This window comes from Cajanus cajan, chromosome 1 (assembly GCF_000230855.2).
Source record: "Cajanus cajan strain Asha chromosome 1, NIPB_CcT2T_4, whole genome shotgun sequence".
Classification (NCBI taxonomy): Eukaryota; Viridiplantae; Streptophyta; class Magnoliopsida; order Fabales; family Fabaceae; genus Cajanus; species Cajanus cajan.
Window position 1 is genome coordinate 13690961 of NC_138517.1, and position 14462 is coordinate 13705422.

Below are 14462 nucleotides of genomic sequence, written 5' to 3' on the forward strand. Positions count from 1 at the left end.
ATTAGCATTTATCTTATTCATTCTACAATTCCTATAAAAAATTTTCCATATAGTGATATACGAAAAGTGTCACTATAGATATAATATATGTAGGTATATACACCTATTTGACATATAGTTACATACAATTTTAGTGTTGATTTTGAATAAGATTTAACAACATATTTTGAGTGTCATTATAGTCTATACCTACACATTTTAACAATATATATACCAACATATATTATATTTATTGTATTAGTAAAAGTAATTTTTAGTGACACGTATTGTGTCACTATAAGATATGTGTCACTATATGACAATTTTCTTGTAGTGAATCAGCAAAATCTATTATCAAGTTAGACATTTACGCATTAATACTTTGTGAGTACTTCTCTATTTTCGTTGTAAAGACCAAATAAAAGAAGAAAAAAAAAAAGATTTGAAACATAATAATAAGCTCAAGCACATCATTCAAAACAACGATAACATAAGAGTTTTAATTCATTCAAAACAACAAACTAAATTCTAAAAGGAGATAAACAAGAAACTCACAACAACACAATAAGCTATAATAGGATGTCAATGTATGAACTCATACAAAACATAAAGATTAATTAAACTATTAAATTTCGTCATAAGAAGCAGAACAAATTCAGTTCTCACGATCATTCCCTTGTCCTCATTTCTATCTGTGTTACTCTTCGACCTCCTCTTGAACTTAAATTTTCCCAGTGCTGCATTTCTTTCACGGATGCCTAAATATACCGAAAAACTCAATTAATAAAATGCTTACAAGCGCATAAAATATGGAATTGACACATTATTTAATTATAACAATACAGAAAAAACAATTGCAAAAGACTGTAAATTTTCAATTAATATTTTACAACTAATCAACTATTGGTGGAATCGACAGATCCAGATAGTAAATGAATACTGTACTTAACTTATAAACTTAATTTAATTAACTTTACACACATTTTTGGCATGTATGACTGTAATTCCATCTCTCTCTTTTTTGGTGAATTATCTTGTGTTGATTTGCATTCCCGGTTTTGGACATTTTTAAGATCTAAGTCCGCCATCCAAATTTATATTTATAAAATTATTTGAAAAAAAATTTAGCATATTAACCATGCATTTTCAATAAACACGTCTATTTCCTTCAATAATAATGTAGAATCTCATTTCTGTTTTGGAGTATGTAGAGAAACTAGTCTTACAAAGACTTCAATGATGTTCCCTATTAATTCTTCCCTATGTACTGGCCTTATAAATAGTATTATTTAATCATGTCTCTTTATTTCATCCAATTTTATCTCCATACAAAACCATGTATATTATCAATGTTATTCCTGCATCACCAACAATAAGTGTAACCTTCTATTAATAAAAATACTTTATTTGTCACCCCCCATTCCCTACAATGATAATTTCCTAAATTTATAATTTTCACATGTTAAATCTAATAGTATAACAACGTACAAAAATGAATAAAGAATATAAATAAAAATAAAACACTCACAATATTGCAAATAATTATTGGTAATAATTAAAAGAGAACATGGGAGACAAAAATCAGAAAATTAAGAGAAAAAACTTAATAAATATAATATGTTAAAAACATCCATATAGAGATTCCAAGCATAACATTTTCTAAACATGTCAAAAGAAATGATAAACACATTTTTCAAACACATTCGACACAGATTATTTCTTAAAATACACAATTTTCATCTATCGAAGTAAAACATATATGAAAACACATAATAAACGATGTAAATATGTCAATCACCATATAAAATCTTATAATTTGTTGCTGCACAGATAAAGCTTGAAGGAAAAAATAAAAAATAAAATAAAGCAAAAACATAATTTGTAAAAAATACTTACCTATAATTAAGAATGGAATAGGGATATAACTTTCCATTCTTCACGAGATCAACCCTAGCTAATGGAGAGTTCTGAAGTATATACTTCAGTATCCGATTCACTTTTACATCAGAAAATTCCATGCATGGATCCTTTTTCACGATCAGTGACTCCAATCTAGCAAAGCGAGGAGATTGAGTAATTCTTATTTCAAGACCTGCTAGATCCTACACAATTACAGTGCACTAGAGATATATTACAAAGAATATAATGTAATATAAAGATTATTAAAACAAAAATTAATACATAAATAAAAATTAAAAATTAACATGATAAAAACTTACATCTAGTACAGTATCAAGGGTACAGGTAGTGATAGTCATCTTCTTAACATTACTGAACACATCTAGCCAGATGGAGCAAACAGGATTATACAGACAGGAGTCAATAATTATTTCTTCAAGAAATAAGAGGTTACATGCAAAGGAAATTCGATCAGAACAGATTTGGTTGAGAGTGAGAGATCTAAGATTTGGAGTAGAAAGGACAATTTTGAAAACATCACATGTAGAGCCAACCAGTACCAAATTGGAGAGATTAGAATTAGATATGTGAAAGAATTTATCATTCTCATCCTTGTCCAAAGAACATAGGACAAGGACCAAGGTATTCAAAAAGTTACAATTTGAAAATGGATCAGCGATGTTATTCTCACTTGTAGTAAAAGATACATAGACGAGACGCAAGGTTTCTAATGAAACAGGTGACTTGAGAATTTTAGGGAGTTTTAGAGTAGGAGTAGGGCAAAATATATCCCCAGAAAGCCGTAGAGTTGTCAAAGATGGATAGAAATAAACAAAAGGGTCAAACTCAAAGCTGAAACGACCAATTAATTCTATATCTACGTCCATATCTATGTCCAAGTGCTGGACATTGTGCATGGCAGCATATTCCATGACACAGTATAAGAGTTCAAGCTGTCTGTAACAGGAGAAATAAGAATATATCCGAAGCTTCAGCAATGAAATTGAGTGATCTCGTCTAAACAAAGTCCAGTATACAAAATCTTGAAAATTGTTACGGCTTCTGCTATACTCGAAATTGAAAGAGAGATTATTGAGACGTTTGCACAGGTTCTTCCATCTTTTAGCCAAAACACAAGTTTGAATAGCATCCCTTGTCTCCATAAAACTCATAATGTGAAGCAGCAAGTTGTTAGGCAACTCACTCAACCTGTCTTTGTCATCTCTCCTATTTCTTCTACATAAGCTTAGCCTCTCCATCTTCCCCACCAACTTCCCTTCTTTTTCTGTTCCTTCTATTGATAACCTTGAGTGATAATCTAAAAAGACAAAAAAAATCAAATATCTTGTTTATCATGCAATATCAACAAGTGAAGAGCTAAAAACTATTCAAGGAAGAGGTTATGTCAAAAATACCACCTTGGCTTGGCTTGAGGATTCAGCAGATCTGATTCTAGAGCGAAAAACCAGTTACAAAATAGAATCGATGGATTCACGTGAACAGATGCTTTTGAATTATAATGCGTGGTGCAGTAAATATCACTATTACCAGCTAATGTCTTGCAGAGTAGGGACCAGTATCAGACTTTGAATATACACGTAAGGTATGTTTCAGAAAAGTAAAACAAGCTAGGGCATCTCACCCGACCTGTTTTTGTCGTCTTTCCATTTTGCTTTTATGTAAGCTCAGCCCCTCCAATTTTTTCTACCAACTTTTTTTTTTTTTTTTTTTTTATTGATGTCTGGCTCACGAAATAAATACTTGACATGCAGATTTTTATGGTAAAAGAGATATTAATAACCTTGAGTGATAATAAATTTTTTTTAAGTATTCTTTTTATCATGCAATATCAACAAATGAATAGTTAAAAATTATTTGAGGGAAGAAGTTATGTAAAAAATACCATGGTTATTTGGCTTGAGAATTCTACAGTGGAGTGCCCAGTTCCTAAGTAGAACAAATGGATTCAAATGAAAAGCTGTTTTTGAATTAGAAAGTGTAGAACAGTAAATACGATAGTCATAATTATCATTTACTAGCTAATAACGTCTTTGCAGAGTGCAAAAAACGTTCTTGAATAGTGTGACTGGTGAGTTCCCAGGAGAAAGAATAAAAGTGAATGACTTTTATTTTATTTATTTATTTAATAAAAATATTATAATAATCTCGAATATTTTAAATAATACAAATATTTCAATAGCTTTTTTATATTGTGACTAATAAATTTTTATTATTAAACAAAATATTGACTTCATAATTACTTTATTTTTAATTAAATAAATGACACATTAATATTATATAAAAAATAGTATTTTTTAAAACAATAAAAAATTTAACCAAATACAAATTTTATAATTTTAAAGATGTCTTTAATCAATAAATATTATAAATAAAAAAAACAATCATCTTGAAACAGGTTGTGAATAGTGTTCATGACAGAAAAAAACTAATCATATTATAACAATTTTAATTGACCTTATTTATAAATATTTTTAACAAAAAAATATAAATTATAATTGATAATTGAAAGTAAGTTTTTCTCTATTATATTCTATGTGTTATTATTATAATGATTTTGAATTTGAAATTTTTTACTTCTTCAAATGCACGTTTTTTTAATCAAATTCAATTTATTTTTATAATTATTGTCAATATTTTTTGTCTTCATATTTTTTTAACTAATTTTCTCTTTTATGTATTCTTTATTTATCTTCTTTATTTAATCATAACATTTTTTATAATTGATTATTTATTTACTTTTCTTTACGTTTATTTTTATTAATTGAAACTTTCAAATATTCATGTCAATTTGAAAATGTGAAATGCACTTTTATTAAATTTAAATTATAAATTCAATCACAACTGATATTTAACATATTTTTAAAACATTCATAACTTAATTTATATTAAGCCTAGTAACACTAGGCTGAAAAATTAAATATTTGTCTTTTAATTAGATTCTCGTTTATTATTTAAGATAATTGAATATTTATCTTCAATTATATGTTATATAGGAAAATATAGACAAATACTTTAAAAATCTAATAGATGACAACTGTGTCTTGTTGACATAAAATATAAAAGTGTAATTGAATTTATTAAAATGTCAAGTCTTATTATTTTTGTTTAAAAACGTAAAGTTTGTTTATGATAATATATTGATAGTCAACAGATGTGTATAAATACTTACACATTGAAACCTTTATTTAGATTTTCAAAACCTTTATAATATTTTCATCATTGATAAAAGGTTAATATATGAAACAAACATAAATTGCACTTCATCACAAATAAAATCATAAAATACTCTAATGTATTAATCGAAACAAATAATAATAATAATAATATATTAACTTGAGAACATCTCAGATATTTATATGATAAAAATAATTTTTAATTAGTAGGATCAATCTTCACAATTTATTTTTTTCAATTCTTTTGTAGGTATTTCTTTTGAAATAAGTTAATTTTCATATGCACGTTTTTAAATCACATTCAATTTATTTTTATTTTTATTTTCAATATTTTTTGTTTTCATATGTTTTTTTAACCTATTTTTTTTTATGTATTATTTATTTAATTATAGTATTTTTGGTACGTGATTCTTTATTTATTTTTCTTTACATTTACTTTTATTAAGTGAAGTCTTAAAATATTCATGTCAATTTGATAGGGTGAGGTATTTTTTTAATTAAATTTAACTTAGAAATTGAATCACAATCAATATTTAAGATTTTTTTAAAAATATTCATAATTTAGCTTATATTATGTCTATCAACAATAATTAGGCTGAAAAATTAAATATTTGTTGCACAATTAAATTCTTGTTCATAATTTAAATTAATTAAACATTTATCCTCAATTATATGTTGTATAGGAGAAGTATATGAAAATATATTGAAAATATAATGGTATACAATTGTTACATATTGGAAGAAATAAAATATAAAAATGCAATTCAATTTATTAAAATATAAGTCAATATTTTCATTCAAAAATGCATAAGTTTCTTTATGATAATTAGGGATGATAATTAAATCAAGTCAAGTCAGGCTTTAAATATATAGGTTGTGTCTGTTCTACAAAATTAAAATATAAGTTTGACTTATTATATTTATTATGAAATTTTTTTTTACAAGTCTGGTCTGACCTTTTTAAAGTCTGGCTCAACCTATTAACTTATTTAAAAATCTATTTGAATTATTAGTTAATTAGGTCAATAAACTTAATTTTTTTAAATTAACAAAATTATTTTTAAAATATATTTTATTTAATAATATTAAATTTTAAAAAATATAGAAAAAAATTAAATTATTTTCTATTGAAAGAGCAATTCATGCGTAACTATGTATGTTGATGCACACTCATGCACAAACCATAAATATATAAATATATAATGAAAAAATAATTGTATAAAAAATATTTTAAATATTGATAATTTATTTTTATTTTATAAATTTATTTATTTATTTATATTTTTAATAATATATATTAATTTTTGTATTATATTATATAAATAAATAGGCTAACCTATCAAGGTTAACATGTTTTTTTATAAGTTTAAACTTGACCTTTTTATATAAATAGATTTTTTTAAAAAATTAAATTTAACTTTTTTATTAAATAGATCATATTTTAAAGAGATCAGGTCATAGGTCTTTGTTTAAGACCTATTTTATTTCCATCCTTAATGATAATATATACTGATTGTTAAAAGATGTGTAAAACTAATTACACATTGAAATCATTTTGGATTTTAAAAATTTTAGAATATATTTTTGTTATTGATAAAATGTTAATATATAAAAGAAACATAGTATTTCGTCATTCATCAAAAAGGAAATCACAAAATAATGTAATGTACACATTTTATTTCAAGATGATTATATCATTTCATTAACCATAATAGAATTGATAATATGAGTACATGACTAATTGTGGACAAGCATCAAATCTATACACTCTTGTTAAAGTATGATGAGCAACTTGATTAACTTATCTAGGAACTCACTGAGAAGTTGTGAATCAAACTAAGCTTTATTTTACATAAAGTCAAAATAAGATCAAAGTCAATATTTATATAGGAAGTAGAGTGTATGTCATCAAAATTTTACTCAATTAAGTTCAAAATTGACATTGTGAAGATGTATACCAATGATCCCCGTAATTGGTGCCAATATGAATGATGTAAAGATATTTATACAATAAAAATCACTTTTTAATTGATAGGTTCAATTTTCACAATTATCCTGTTTGAATTCTTTTGTAGGTGTTACTTTTGAAATAGGACAGTCTTTCTTCTCAACTTTTGCTAACTAAGAAATTATTCTTATTGAATTGTTTTTGATATTTTTATATATGTTCAATAAGAGGGATATGAATAGACATTCAAAACATCATTTTACAATACCTAATAATTAGTATGGTATGGTAGTTTTCAAAATAAATAAATAGATAATGTGCATTGTGCACATGAGAGTAATTACATTATTCATGAACTTTGCAGTTTCAAAAAAATTTGTACAAATATACTTTTATATTTTTTAATATGACAATTTGAGTGAAAAAATAAATTTAAGAACTATTTTGCTTTATATTTACAAAGATTTGAAATATAACAATAATTTTTATAGATTTTTTTGTAAAAAATGTCTAAAATTGGTGTGGATAAATAGTACGAAAAAGGACTCGTTGTAAAAGTGAATTTCAAATAATTAATCAACTCTTTTATGTAGAAAATGCAAAATTAAACATAAAACAGATTCATAGTAGAAATGAATTTCAAATAAATAACAAACTCTATTGGCTTAGGGTTTTTAGGATTTTCTACTTTGTTGTTTACTAGTTATCCATTGTTTGGTTATTTTTAGGATTTTTTAGTTATCTTCTGATCATTTAGGATTTTTTTCTTCTATTTCTTCATATGCACAAAACAAATAAATTATATTTTTTATAATCTATTTCTTTTATTTGCTATAGAAAATAAAAACATTTCTTAGATAATAATACAACAATTTTTGTTTAATCTTTTGGTAAATTTTACGACAAAAATTGTGTAATAATATATCACAGAAAGGTTTCTGTTTCTAACACTGATGACAATTTTCATTGTTTCTCATAGGGTTATTTTACATATACTGAGCAGGAGAAAGACAATTAAAAGAAACAATCACAATGATGAGATAAGTATATGATAATTATGATGACAAGCTCTTGAGAATTCTCAGGCCAAGCAAGAGGGTGACATGAATAGTATCAAGTTCTATAAGGCGTCATTTACTACTTCAAGATGATTAGGCTAAGCCAACTTAGCAAAGTGACATATTAGTTGCTTGAAACTACAAAATTTGATATTAACAAGCTCCTTTCCACTTTAATTTCCTCAAGGTTTTGCCCAATTTCATTCCATAAATCCTACTCCCCTTTCATGGATCAAGTGTTGCCTCTCAGCTTTCTCTTGGACTCTTCTGTGTTGCTAGTTCCACAAAGGTATTGAGAAAACTATGGATTCAATATCAAGATTGAAATTAAAAGCAAGGAAGTTGAAAAAGACAAGGTGGATTAGAGGCTTTTTCCAAGCACCAAAAGGGTCTCAATTGCATTTGTGCTTATGGGAGCTGTTTCTACTGTCCTCTTTGCCACACCAGTGCCCCTTCTGCCCGGGTATGAAATAACCAATTTAAATTAATTAATTATCATCAGTGCATTGTCTAAATTTTGCTATGTCTAAATTTAGTTGCTTACATGAGTCGCACTATACTTCATCCACTCGCAAGTATTTTTGCTTTGGCATCATGCTTTTCTATACTTAGTTTGGTGGCAAGGAATCTAGTGTACTTGTTGAATAAATAACTTTATAAATTAATGGTGTAATGTGTATTTTTTAAAATAGAAATTAAAAAGTTTAATGATATGATAACTCAAGGTGCCAGAAAAAAAAAGTAAAGATTTGAAATAAAGTTTAAATGTTTTCTGCACATGGGATACTCTAAAATTTAGAACGCACATTATATTGTTCACTTAGACAAGAGAAAAATAATACAAGTATTTATTTCTAAAAGGTATAATGTTTATTTGTTCATTTTACTTATTAGATATTATCTTAATTATGTTGTGCTCCTGATGCATGTAAGTATATAGTTGGAAGGTGCGACAAGCAAGTGGTAAAGGAATATAGGATACCTTCTCCCAAGATTATCCAAGTATATATATTATATATGTAGTTTTTTATTTTTTATTTTATTTAAAAGATACACGTGAAAAGAAAATGAGATGTATGGGAATGAGATGATTGACCTATTGTCTTTTACACATAGTTTGGTTAATATTGTAAGAATAATTTAATTTACAATATGCATGTGAATTTTGAATTGATATGTAGAAAAGATACGGATGGAAGCAATGGAGTTGTGGCCATTGATGGATATCATCGTTACAAGTTATTGATTAATGATGTCTCACTGTTATTATTAACAAAAAAAAAAAATTGTAGTGATGTATTTGAGAGATGAAAATAATATTTTTATAAAAAGTTAAATTTTTAAGATCAGTTATTAGATAATTGATCTTAAAAGTCGTCAATTATTAAATAATCGATTTTAAAAGTCATAACTTTTAAAATCGATAACAATTGATTTTAAAAGTCATGATTTATAAAAATTGGTTAAATAATTAATTTTAAAAATAAAAAATAACTTATTTTTAAAAAAAATTCCACTAGTGTATAGAAATGATTTTTTTTAGAGACTAAAATCATGACTTTATATATATATATATATATATATATATGTATATGTGTGTGCGTGACAAATTACAAAATATTTATTTTGCAATAGAAAATATATAACACATATCAAAACGATTAATAACTTTTAATCTAAAAAAATGAAAATAGAATGTAAATGGTGAAATTCTCACGATATTGTAGTTCAAGTCTTAATTTATTAATTGTAGTCGTTCACTACAACAAAATAAATTTTTAATGACATTTAATATAACTTTTAGTAATAATAAAAATTGTTACAAAATCTTTTATTAGCATTTTCACATTAATCATTATATGCAATGTCGCTAAAACATTTATTGACAATTATTCTGCATGCTGGTAAAGATCCTTATAATAGTTAAAAAAAATATAAGTTTTTGTGACATTTTTTTTACAGGAATTTAATATTTTTTGCTCTTGCTACTAAAAGTTTAAGAAATGTTTAATAATACTTTTTTAATTATCTTATCTCATGTGAAATTTGTAAGATGAGAGTTGTCATCTATTTATATATTCTTTAATTTCTTTATTTTTTTAATTATTTTATCTCTTAATTAATTATTTTATCTATAGTCAATGTGAGACTTGAATTTTTTCTTATTTTTTTAATTATCTTATTTCTTAAAAGATGTAGAACTTGCAAGGTGAGAGTTGTTCTATTTTTCCCAATACACCCCTTCAAGTTTAGCACTATTGTGTTTGGTAATGATGAGTAATTGTTAAGCCTCATTTATACTTATTTTCGGATATGAATTATTAAACAATTCCACCCACTCCATGCACTCTTGCAATATAATTGTTATCTTTTGATTCAATTTTGTGCAGATATAACTAACCCAAAAATTATCTGAGAATACCTTGATACACCTCATTTTTTGTCCAGGTATTGAGTTGAAGAATTGAAGTTGAAGACCCATGGGATTGGAATTTGAAAGAGCCAAGGAGTAGGAGAAGGTAGCTCATGTCGGACACGAGAGTACCTGCGTCGAGCTTGCTCAAGGCAGAGAGCAACATTCTTTGCAACTCATTATTGCGCTAGGCGTGCTTCGAGACAGAGAGCAACTATATCCTGACTCTCTGGAAGACACTGTGCCGGGAACGAAGTATAACGCGCCGAGCGTGTAAACCCTATCCTGACTCATTCAGCTTGTATTTGATCAAATCTTCGAGGCTTCCTTCCTCATTCACACATAGAGCGACTTCTAGGAGCTGTGGAAGGGATTCCCGGTGCTTGGGACCGTGCTGTGTGTTGGTCTTTTCTTCGATTCTTCCATCTTTTCTTCCATCTCTATTTTTTGTTTTACCTTCATTGTTTTGAGTCGTTCTACCCAATATTTTGTGGGGTTAGATGTAACCAACTGAACTCTTGTGTAATCTTCATCCTATTAATGATATATGCTTATTTCATTTATTGTTGTGTTATGTTTCTATTATTAATGATTGCTTTGGATTGATTCTCCATTGCTTGATATAGGGTCTTGGGGTATTGGAAAATAGCCTTTGAAACTAGCTCTGAAACAAAATACCTAGTGAGAAATGTATCTAAGGATGGAGCTTGACCCAATAGTAGTCCTAAACCCTAACCTGTAATGCAGGTTCATATATTGGATACTCAATGGATTGATATTCAATATATTCCCCTAGGTTCTTGCTCTAAGGGATTAAGTTTGAGTAGACTTTTGGGTTGATTGAACAATGGATGCAATAAGAGAACAATAATCCATCAGAGTGAAGTTTGGTGACATCTAACCCCCACAATCTCACAAATTCACAATATCATTTTCTACCCCTTCCACACATATAAACTGTTTTCTAAATTTAAGACTTCAGTGATTTATAATACTTACCTTTACATGCATCACAACCTATAAAAAATTGGAATCATTCTTTAGTCACTAATAGTCATTAAATGCTTATTTTACCTGAACTAGTCCTTGTGGATACGATCTCGATTTACTACTTGTATGACCAGTTTATTTTTCGTGTTCGAGTCCGTAGTTAGAATTATAAGAAATTGTAACAAGAAGAAAAACTAACTTCAACGAAAACTCAACAGTAATCTGATACTAACTTAGAATAGTAAATTATAGGATTAACTCAATCTTACAAAATAAACTTGTAAGATGAAAGTTAAGTCACGATATATGATTCCCTTTGCTCACCAAGACCGTCGAAGGACGATGATGGACAAGTATGGAAAAAGGACGTGATGTGTGCTTAGGAAAAAAGTGTTTATGGTTACTCTTAAAAGGAGGGACTATGGCAACTCTATGAAGTGTCAATGTAAACCTTAGAAAGAGACACAATATTAGAATATAAAGGGGGTTGGAAGCTTTATACGACAATGTATTCAATCTTGAGATGAAAACGAAAATGAAAGACGTTCAAAAGAACGTGAAGAGGGTTGGAGCACTAACTAGTTATGATTATTATTATTTACTACCTAACATCATTGTAGAGTACAAACACTAGTGCAAAAAAGGGTATTTACGTCACCCAATTTACGTCGCAAACCACAAACACCGACGTTGTAAAAACGCGGTGGAAGTTTCGTAAATAAGTGGAGACTAATTTACGTCGGACCTCTCGTAGTCCGAAGTAAATTAGGTAATTTACGTCTGGCCCCTCTATTCCGACGTAAATTTACGTCGGGCCCACCCTAGTCCGACGTAAATTTACGTCGGACCCCCCTAAGGCCGACGTAAATTTACGTCTGAGCAGCATAATCCGACGTAATAATTCCACTATATTCCCCCAACTTATCATTTTCCATTCCCGCGCTCACCGTTTATACGAAATCCTCTGAATTTCTGAGTCTCCCACATCGTTTATTGCTACATTCAACGTATCCAAGTCTCTAAGTGTCTGCACGTTGGTCGTTTGAGGTTAGTTGGTTGTCCACGTAATTTTTTTGTTTTTTTTTTGCTATTTGTTCCTCTGGAACGGCCCGTTCTGCATGGAAAATGGCCCGTTCTCCATGCAGAACGGGTCGTTCTCCTTGGAGAACGGGCCGTTCTCCATGCAGAACTGGCAGTTCTCCAAGGAGAACAGGTCGTTCTCCTTGTAGAACGGGTCGTTCTCCTTAAATTACTGGCTTCGTAAATTGTTGATCTGGAACGGCCCGTTTTGATTTCGGTACGGGCTGTTCCAGATGCATTAAATATTGACTTTTTTAGGATTGACCTTTAGTTTACCATCGTATTAGTAGAAATATTTATGGATTTTATTCGAAATTATTATCAATTTTTTAGGTTTGTAGTTTAGGTTAGAAAAATTATGAATAACTGAGTCAATAGTTAATTTGTGTTAATATATAGATAAGGAATCGAAGTTGGATGAATGCAAGTCGCATTAGTCAAGAGTACAGAAATGGAGTTGAAGAGTTCTTACAATTTGCAAGAGAAAATGGGAAACCCATCAAAGGGGCATATTATTGTTCATGTGTTCGATGTTTGAATCAGATACGTCAAGAAGTTGGAGAAATACGTGATCACCTGTTTATATATGGTATTGTGAAGAGTTATATAGTATGGACATGGCACGGAGAAATATTAGACATTCCAACAGTGTCAATAACTGAAAATTTTGAAGGGATGGACGATAACTTAGAAGAGATGATACGTGATGTTGGTGAAGAAAATTTTGAAAGAGCACATGTGTATGATACCTTAAAGTCTGATTTTGAGCAACCATTGTACCCAGGATGCAGTATGTTTACAAGATTATCAGCAACTTTAAAATTGTTTAATTTAAAAGCAAGAAATGGCTGGACTGATAAAAGTTTCACAGAATTGTTGGAGTTATTGAAGGAGATGCTTCCAGAAGATAATACGTTACCTAATCGCAACTATGAGGCAAAAAAGATACTATGTCCGATGGGTTTGGAGTATAAGAAGATACACGCGTGCTCTAATGATTGCATATTGTATACAAATGATTTTGCTACACTGAAAGTGTGTCCCACATGTGGATTGTCGCGGTTCAAAAAGAAAACTGATGGAAGTAGTGGTGAGGAAGAAATAGAGGGTCCCCCTGCTAAGGTCTTATGGTATTTGCCAATAATACCTAGGTTTAAAATATTGTTTGCCATTAAAGAGGATGCAAAAAACCTCCCATGGCATGAAAATGGTAGAAAATGTGACAACTTTCTTCGACATCCAGCTGATTCTCCGCAATGGAGGATGATTGATGAAACATTTCCAGAATTTGGTGCAGAGTCAAGAAACTTAAGAATTGGTTTAGCTACAGATGGCATGAATCCTTATGGGAACTTAAGTAGTAAACACAGTTCATGGCCAGTTTTGTTGGTCATTTATAATTTGCCTCCTTGGCTATGCATGAAGAGAAAATATATTATGTTGTCTATGATGATATCAGGTCCCCGACAACCAGGAAATGACATTGATGTGTATCTTAGTCCATTGATTGATGACTTGAAAATGTTGTGGGACACAGGAGTGGAGGTCTTTGATGCATATCGTGAAGAAAAATTTAGCATGCGTGCAATGTTATTTTGCACAATAAATGATTTTTCAGCATATGGTAACTTGAGTGGGTATAGTGTGAAGGGTCATTATGCATGTCCTATATGTGAAGAAAACACAAGTTATACCCAATTGAAACATGGGCAAAAGACTGCGTACACTAGGCATCGTAAGTTTCTTGTTCGTAGTCATCCATACCGTAGATTGAAGAAAGCATTCAATGGATGTCAGGAGGATGAAATTGCCTCGACACCGCGCAATGGTGAAGAAGTATATCAACGGGTGAAGAACATTAACATTGTGTTCGGAAAGACGCAAAAGAAGTCAGCTGAGAG

The 14462-nt window shown here is 28.8% G+C and overlaps 1 protein-coding gene across 1 annotated transcript; it reads right to left on the reverse strand.

The window, feature by feature from the left end:
* Positions 1-295: 295 nt before the first annotated feature.
* LOC109818754 (F-box/LRR-repeat protein At3g26922) lies at positions 296-3548 on the reverse strand. Its single transcript, XM_020384281.2, has 4 exons — positions 3297-3548; positions 2199-3196; positions 1876-2081; positions 296-737 (listed from the first exon to the last, which is right to left on the reverse strand). Exons 2-4 carry the CDS (start codon positions 3135-3137, stop codon positions 728-730), a joined length of 1155 nt encoding a protein of 384 aa, XP_020239870.1. The 5' UTR covers positions 3138-3196; positions 3297-3548; the 3' UTR covers positions 296-727.
* Positions 3549-14462: the final 10914 nt, after the last annotated feature.

What these genes read in the sequence shown, in the direction of transcription:
- LOC109818754 (XM_020384281.2), bottom strand. Translation starts at nt 3,137, where the DNA reads ATGGAGAGGCTAAGCTTATGTAGAAGAAATAGGAGAGATGACAAAGAC. An exon ending in CCCTTGATACTGTACTAGAT is followed by an intron (nt 2,082 to 2,198) that starts GTAAGTTTTTAT and finishes GTAATTGTGTAG; the next exon opens with GATCTAGCAGGTCTTGAAAT.